This window comes from Cynoglossus semilaevis, chromosome 13, assembly GCF_000523025.1.
Source record: "Cynoglossus semilaevis isolate Cse_v1.0 chromosome 13, Cse_v1.0, whole genome shotgun sequence".
Lineage (NCBI taxonomy): Eukaryota > Metazoa > Chordata > Actinopteri > Pleuronectiformes > Cynoglossidae > Cynoglossus > Cynoglossus semilaevis.
Genome location: NC_024319.1, coordinates 9,265,454 through 9,273,629, shown reverse-complemented (window position 1 = coordinate 9,273,629; position 8,176 = coordinate 9,265,454). Strand labels below are relative to the sequence as shown.

Here is an 8,176-nt window from a genome sequence, read left to right as displayed (position 1 = left end):
GTAAAGATCCATTGTCACACCTTAAAATGACGCTGCTAATCTTTTAAAATAAAAATTTAACTACTCCCAAAGACTCCATTGTCCAACTTGCCAGGCCTCAACCTTTAATTATAAAACAATCTACATGGTGAGGTTGGACATTTTACTCCTCCCTTTTAGGTTCGGTTATTGTTCTGCTGTGGCTTTGTCAACATGGCTGTTTATCACTAAAAACCTGGGACTCCCACAATCCTTAAGTATTCATTCGTCCCTAAACTGGTGTGAAGGACTGGAGGTGGAACCTGTAGTCAGCTGACATCGATACGGAGACAACTTGAACAGGACACATTAAGAGTTATTTTAAGCAGTAACCTCTCTCACTTCCAAATTAATTTGAAAAGACATTTCTTGAAGATGGATCATCTTATTTTTTACCTAGAGTCTTTCAACCACGTTGCATTTTTGCAGCAACACAACCACTGGAAACACAACTGTATGTTTTTTCTACCAGCTATTTTCTCATACATTTTCATGAAACTTTCAGAATTATATTTTTCTTATAAAGGAATAAGGCTGGTCACTCATTAGCAGCATTAACGTAAAAGTGATATCTTAAAAACGCTTTTAATTCTGAGGTGAACGTACTGACCTGGAGTGAAGAAGAGTGAGATCAGCGTCAGACTGAGCAGCATTTTCTTCACCACTGTTACTTTCTGTTCTGTTGTTCATCAGCTGATCCTCCACTGTCTGCTGTCAAACACGTTGTGCGGCTGTTTTTGTTTGATTTGACTGCAGTGGTTCCACCCACACCAGGGCAGATGAAGAAAGTGTGCCATGTAGTTTTGGCATGTGCACGTGTGCATGTGTGAGAGAAACATTCCTGGGTACTCCAGTGGTTTCACAGATACTTGATGTGTATTTATCTACTGTCACATTAACACAGTGCAGCCTGTAAGCTGTAACAGTCTGTGACGTTGTAGACCTAGGCAACAGTTACAGATGTGTTACGACTGACTGACGGCTCCACCTGTGCTGCAGGACTGATCTGAGAAGAGTTGGTTTTACTCTGAAGTCTGCAGTTTCCCCTGCAGCAGTATTTTTTTATAGATGTAAATTCAATTCAAATGTACCTTTCAGTGATATCTGTTGTGCAAAATCTGTCTACTGTCAACAGAGGAATGTACTGTAACACACCCAGTACACACCTAGCAACACATCTATATACGCAGTAACACGTGTAAAACATGTCCCTAACAGAAACCAAGTGCATAAAGGAGCAGAGATGTCTGCTGAACAAAGTGATAATAACCAACACTGGCATCGTTCCATCACAGCTGCTGTCCATTTACCAAAATGCAATGAAATAAAAATACTGCCAAAAGTGCTGAGGCTTTTAAAGGGCAGTTTACACTTATCTAAAGTCATCATAAATGAAAACTGCTTGTACTAGGCAATAGCAATGAAATGAAAATTGCGACTGGCACCAAGTGTGCAAAAAAGATGATAAATAGAATAAAAATAAGAAAAACAATTGGCAGTGCAATATAAATACTAGTAATATTAGAAAAAAGAGAAACACTATACAGTTTACAGTATATTTGTGTTATATGGGGGTTCAGAGTTCAAAAAAAGTCCAGGCCTGAGCGAGAGCTTTAATTGTTTATTTTTTTTCCTGAATAAAACATTTAAAAAGTTAACTTGAGCTCACAATAAATAAATGAATAGTGCAATAGTATAAGTTACCATGTGAATGCTAGAAAAATGCTAACATTAATGTTATTTGTGTTGTTATTGTCATTAAATAGTACTGTTTTACCCCTGACCTTTCTCCTACTCCGCATTTCTGGTTAAATCTTACTGTAAATACTTTTAAATGTGCCCAGCCGAACTAACTGCTGTACCTTACCAAACCTTGGTAAGACACAGCAGGCATTTCTTTCTAGCTTTAAGTTATAAATAGACTAACATGTACTTTTAACTAGCAGCTTTATGCTATATTTGTGAATAATCGTGTTATGGCTAGCTGTAGCTTCACTCTTATCTGTTTAACAATACCCTGCAGTTATTTTACTGCAGTTAATCTTCCGCTAGTAATATATGAAACCTTTGATTGTTAAAGGTTATAGTTAACCCTTAAATGGTAAAGACGTGAGCACTGAAGCCTAGCTGGATATTTTAAATATACATTTTTTTAAAGACATTCAAGTTTGCATAATGTAAATTTCAAGGTATTTTTAAGACTTATTTTTAAAGTCCCAGCTGAATCCTGGCCACAGACCTGTGATAAAAACATCACAATGTCTCATTTTTATCTGTAGCTCATGGCTTATCAACACATTTATCTGTAGCTCGTGGCTTATCAACAGGTGCAACATTTAAACTTGTTCCACAAACATTCCATTCAAATGACGTGTTTGTGTGTTTTTTGATGATGTGTTTTTTGATGAAGTTCAAATATTCAAACTCATATTTACATTTTTATATGTGCAATGCATTTGCAATTACACCAATATAAGATGTTGTTCCAGTCTCACTGAAATACTGAATTGAGCAGATATCTGTACATATATATATAAAAAGTTTAAAATCATTCACTGGGATCAGTATGGTAATGCTGACGATGTAGACGATGGTTCTCACTTCTTTTTTTCTTACAGTGTACAGAAGACAATCATAGTTGTGCATAACGGGCAATAATAAGTGCATTACAGAGAAAACCTGCAGACAAACACCTTATGTTCATCTCGTCAGTGATCTTCACTTGTTGCCTCAGTTAAAGTAGAATCATCAATGTCAAGCAAAAAAGCAGCAGCAGCCGACAGCCTGTAACAGCGTCAGTCACTTTAAGTTGGACTGTGGCCGCGTCTCCTCTCCGTCTGTTTTTCAGACGTGGGTCGCATCGTGGTCATATCTGAAAATGAACAGACGTGTTTTCTCCTCATTGAGTCTTCAGTTTCTTGCTGTGAGTCACAGAGTCTCGTCTGTTGGAGTTATGGGCGAAACACCTGTAAGAAAAATATAAGAAATGTTACTGTACCCTGCAGTATGAGAGTTTAGAAACAGCCTAAAGTCAGAGAAAAGCTATGACAGAAATGTAATACATAATAGCAACAGTTAAAGAACAAATGGATGACAAAAATATCTAATGGCATTATTGTGTTGTAAAAGAATATTCTAAAAATACTTTAGAGCTAATCATTAACCAAACTGTGACAAAAAGGTTAAGTGTTATTTAACCTGATTAGAACTACAACAACAAAGGAGAGGAGCTAATCACTGTGACAAAAAGGTTAAGTGTTATTTCTTAAATCTTAGCAAATAAAGCTAAATGCTACTCTAGACGTAGCTAAACATTATCGGAAATAAAATGTAAAATAAACCAAAATATTGTTTGATAGAAATACCCTGGAAGTGATCAGGACAGCATACCAAGTCTGTGTTAATAATTGTTCTTTAGTTTCAAATATAAAAATATCAAATTAAAAAATGTATAAAAAGAGTTTTAATTCAGTTTAGAAATCCCACCTTCTCTGGTAAAGGTAAATGATGAAGAGGAGCTCATCCCTGAAGCAGGAAAGTTGATGAGAGGAGGAGAAGGATCCAGGGGAGAAAAGGGAGCCACAGAAGCACAGATCTGAGATCAGTGTGTTCACCCCCTGGTGGAGGAAAGAGAGAAAAGAATACAGAAAAGACTATGAAAAAAAACACCATGAAAGAAAGAGCGTGGACAATTATGAAAGAGAGAGAAAAAATGATTGCACCCACCCTGTACATCAACACTGCCCCCTGCAGGTGGCTTACAGTCTTCAACTGTGGTAGGCAACAGGAAGCAAATTTACAAACGGTTTAATTAGATCATGAGTTACTGTACTATATACTATATACTGTAAATATAAACATCATGAGTTACTGTACTATATACTATAGTAGTAGTAGTAGTAGTCTGAGTGTCTTTAGTTTTTCTGTAGAACAAACCTTGTGGTTAATGAAGAGTTGAGGGAACATAGACAGAAAGCCAAAGGCATAAACACCTACAGAGGAGATTTTAGGTCACAACATATCACATTAAAAATATAAATAAATTGTTTTATTTTGACTTTTCTCAGATGTAAATAATGTCATGTGGATCCGTACCTGTTACCAGGCTGTTGATCAACCAGGAAAAATAACTACAAACACAATGAAATTTACAAATGAAAACATTGTTGGTTAACTTTCCACTAAATGTTGTATTCATGCTAAATTATCAGTTAAAATGCACTTCAGAGGAAAATGCTCACCTCTTTTGACGTAAATAGCCCAGGGAGAAGATAGCCCCACTGATGCACAAAGGATAAACCAGGTAGGACAAATATCTGGAGGCCTGGAGACCAAACCAGAGAAAGTCAGGAAAAGTTGAGGAGAAAAGAAAAAAAAACTGTAAGTTGTCAAAGGCAAAAGAGAACCAAAGAGATACCTGTGCATCATACTCCACTGTCTTCCTCTCCTCCTCATCCAGTCTCTTTACCTAAACATACACAGAGGAGTCAGTCTGTACTGTAACTACACACTAAGTACACAGATGACGAGGCTGATGAATATTACTGATACTCACAGGAAACTTGGAACTTTTCAACTGCAACTGAATCTTGAACACCTTACACACCTTCCAAACCTGAACAAACAACACAGGTTGATACTTGAAACTTGAGTGCATTTTAAAGTGTAACATCAGGTAAAACTGACCATTTAAAAAATCTAATACCTCCACAAATGCCCCCAGTCCTACAGGAAGCAGCACCAACAGACTGGTCTCCTCCAGCAGATGGAGGAAAATCAGCAAGGTGCTGAGGCTACGCCAGAGAACTGAAGAACAGAGTCAATTATTATCAACCTAACATTATTAGGTGTTACAGATCAACTTCAACAAAGAGTTCACATTGTGTGTTTCAACAGAGTTTCTCACCTGATTTCCTGGATATTCCTGCCATGTTACTCTTTTCTCTCCATGAGCTGATGTCATTTTTAAGAGCCAGGAATTCACAGATGAGCTGAACAAGACCATCAACACAGTCAAACACTCTGTGCCACAAGTACAAAAAGAGTGGCGAACGGATATTGAAAGACTTTGTTTTGTATGGGTTAATCAGAACAGGTCAGTGATACAGTATGAAACATAACGAAAGAAAGAACTTCTCCCCTGGCCGTGAACTGTGTTTTATATGGTATAATATAAACTTACTTGCAGAGCTGTGATGACAGCAGTCAGCACTAACAGGTAGAGATTTGATCCAACCAGAGTTTCTTTAATTTCATCAATGTTTTCTTCAGTAAAGCCTAAAAAAAGTGTTTGTAGGGTTACTGTAAATTTAACAAGTAAAATCATGTCATGTTATATATAGATAAATGTTGGTAATATGTATATTATATTTGTAGAAAGACATTAACTCTTAAACCTTAATTCTTAAAAATCCCAGTAAAGCCTTAAATAAATTATCCGTTGTTGCCAACTCACCAAACTGCCGTAGAGAATAAACCACATCCTGCAGATGGACCCAAAACCTGAATGTTCTCAGAGATATGCCTTCGTAGGACACAGTCAGAGGAAGGTGGGCGGTGCTGCTGCTGATCTCCTGTTGATGGATTCATGGTCAGATACACGCAACAAACAAAATAGACTCAAATCTAAAAAGAAAAATCTGAATATTATTGTTTGCCTCCTAAAAATGTCACATATTACAGATTCCAACCATGAGGTCTTTGACTCTGAGACTGAAATCATTGACCAGGAGCAGAGGAAGGTAGATCATCTGATGGCCTTCCTGAGATCTGAGGAGACACAGAGAAGGAGGAGGAGTCAGAATACTGTCAAATACTTTAGTCCATGTAGCTCTCAGTGGTTTTACTAGCATTTTGTTAAAGTGAAGGTTGAGCCCCCCAGCCCCACCCTTCCTTCCCTCAGAGACTCACACTCTCATGTATCGACGCACATCACTAGGAAGTCCCGCCTTGTTGAAGGTAAAGCCCTCTGACATCAGAGTAACTGACAGGTGAGGTCTCCAGTGGGACACAGGATCATCTGACCTGGGATTTGACCTCTGTAAGAGCAAAACAAGCAATGTGTTTGCATGGATATGTTGGCAACATTTCTGAATGACTATTTCTTTAAATTCTTTTTAGCTTTGGTCAATTTTATTCCATAGTAGAATTAAACAAAGTTATACTTTTAGTGTTGTTTGCCGACTCCTGCTGTAGACCATAACAAATGGTAAATAAATCAGAAAAAAGACCATTATACCTTCTGTACATCTCTGTGTCCTTCTGAGGACGTTGGTTTGACGTAGGCGGTGAGCTGAGTGGTGTAGTGAACTTCTCTCCTGTCCTCCAGAGGTGAAACACCAGCTTTATGGACGTAAACCACTGCAAACAGAGTGCCATTGTCTCGAGTCTCCGCCGGCAGATCGACATTCACCGTCCTGTAGGAAGGTCAACTTTAAGGATCATAGTTTTGCGGTTGAAAGAACAAACTTTTCATTCTGTGCACATATCAGACTGACTAGTAAACTGAGTCGTAATAATAAATATATTTTTTTAAAAATTCAACAATAATTTAAGGAGTGATCTAAACAACACACATAAAACAAAGGCTCACAGCTACAGTAAAGCTTCGATAATAATGGACAAAATTAACTTGTCTTTATGTGAACATATTTCTCTGTAGCAAAATCAACATCTTACACCATGCACAGCCAGAAAACAGCTTATTATTGCTCTGATATCCACGTGTCAAACCCACCTTTCAAATGCAGAATGTGGGTCAAATGAGTCTATTTTCAGAGCGAGGTTTAATGGACTGTTGTCTGGCATCAGGCAAGTGTAGACACTCAGCTGAAAATGAGTGAAAGAATCAGAGGTGAATGACAACAAAACACTATACAATAACACTATACATATGCTTTAAAATAGACACCTTTAATGGAAGTACTTGTAATTTTTTGTTGATAATGAAGTTTTTTAACTTTTACACAATACGAGGCTCCAGAATACATAACGTATTACTCTAAAAACACAAAAGAAAGTGTGTGTATCCACATGTTGTAAAGTGTATAAAAGTGAACACTATTAAAGTCCTATCGCTGACCTGCAGTCTGGGTCTCACAGAAAGGTAAGAGTTGATGCAGCTCTCTCCTCTGGTTTTATCACAGGTTTTAGTATAGATAAATCCATACAGCAGCCAGCCAGTGTGCAGCATGTAGACCACAAACACGCCGAACAGCAGCTTAGTTAGCGAGCTCTTCTTACCACCACCGCTGTTGTCCGTACAGCTTTTGGCGTAACACGAGGGAAACATGATATTAATGTATATGTATCCTAATGGAGATCTAAATCGGTTAGTGTTGGATGCAGCCTATAATTCAGTGTCAAACAATTGCTTCCTCCTCGAGCATCCTCCCTGACATGCGCTGTGTTCAGTCGCTGGTGCTGATGCTGAGACTGTTTGAGTCTAATCTCGCGATATCGCAAGTACCGCTGGTGTATTAGCCTAAAACAAAAGCTTTTGGATTTATTTTATCTAATAACCTGAATATTTGTGCATCGTTTGTAAAAAAACAAAATCCATCACATCGTTTGATGATATAAAGAACATACATAATCACTCAAACACCACACGTTCAAATTACAGTAAATCGAGTGATGCTTGGTAAGCTGATGTTAAAATCTCAATTTATTCTAAAAATCTCAGTTCACTTCATTTGTCATTAAAATGCACGAGTACTTTCGCTATATATGAAGATCTCATTATAATAATATTGTGTAATACGTTGTGAACTAATAACTTGCAAAAATGGTAACGTGATAACAGTAAACAATCTGTACGCTATCTAGCTAATGGTGTATAAAAACGACAGGGAATGTTTTATTTGATTTTCGTTTAAAAATAAACGACAAAAAGTTACGTGTCATCTTACGTACAGTAAGCGGTTATGAGTAGTTTTGCTTTGACATCTGGATGTTACAAGTTTAAACTTTATCTCAAATATAACCATAAGGACTTCACAGTTTTATTTATTTATTTATTGTTATTTGGTTTAATTTAGAGGTATTGCAATTCAAATGAGAAAATATAATGTAATGTAAATCAAATAGTGTACGTCTAACATACAAATGCCGAATTCCTTTGTTGAGTGAGTAGTCGTCTTTGTAAAGACGATCTTTG

The 8,176-nt window shown here is 37.2% G+C and overlaps 2 protein-coding genes across 5 annotated transcripts in view; both read right to left on the bottom strand.

The window, feature by feature from the left end:
* Positions 1–1,289, bottom strand: part of LOC103388453 (prostate stem cell antigen-like) — a 3,174-nt gene extending 1,885 nt beyond the window's left edge. Inside the window, exon 1 of the mRNA XM_008323428.3 lies at positions 629–1,289. Within this exon, the coding sequence (XP_008321650.1) occupies positions 629–671 (43 nt within the window). The 5' untranslated portion in view covers positions 672–1,289. The remainder of the gene's footprint in view (positions 1–628) is intronic.
* A 1,330-nt stretch (positions 1,290–2,619) lies between these two features.
* On the bottom strand, positions 2,620–8,077 carry LOC103388445 (cleft lip and palate transmembrane protein 1-like protein). 4 transcript variants are annotated; one of them, XM_008323411.3, is made up of 17 exons: positions 7,100–8,077; positions 6,755–6,846; positions 6,257–6,434; positions 5,929–6,056; positions 5,709–5,787; positions 5,474–5,591; positions 5,201–5,295; positions 4,925–5,009; positions 4,724–4,824; positions 4,574–4,633; positions 4,436–4,486; positions 4,260–4,342; positions 4,114–4,148; positions 3,955–4,010; positions 3,745–3,789; positions 3,505–3,635; positions 2,620–2,984 (listed from the first exon to the last, which is right to left on the bottom strand). In XM_008323411.3, the coding sequence occupies exons 1-17, from the start codon at positions 7,307–7,309 to the stop codon at positions 2,918–2,920; spliced, it is 1,614 nt and encodes a 537-aa protein (XP_008321633.1). In that variant the 5' UTR covers positions 7,310–8,077; the 3' UTR covers positions 2,620–2,917. The 4 variants fall into 4 exon arrangements, with proteins under 4 accessions (XP_008321633.1, XP_024917508.1, XP_016893609.1 ...); XM_025061740.1 differs by having other exon boundaries at positions 4,260–4,486; XM_017038120.2 differs by having other exon boundaries at positions 3,505–3,789.
* Between the last annotated feature and the right edge of the window lie 99 nt (positions 8,078–8,176).

Bases quoted from the DNA above. Each gene is read 5' to 3' on its own strand.
- LOC103388445 (XM_025061739.1), bottom strand. From the start codon at position 7,309: ATGTTTCCCTCGTGTTACGCCAAAAGCTGTACGGACAACAGCGGTGGT. The intron at 6,847-7,099 runs GTCAGCGATAGG...ACTCATTTTCAG, and splicing joins CTGTGAGACCCAGACTGCAG to CTGAGTGTCTACACTTGCCT. The intron at 4,634-4,723 runs GTATTAGATTTT...TTGTTTGTTCAG, and splicing joins GACTGGGGGCATTTGTGGAG to GTTTGGAAGGTGTGTAAGGT.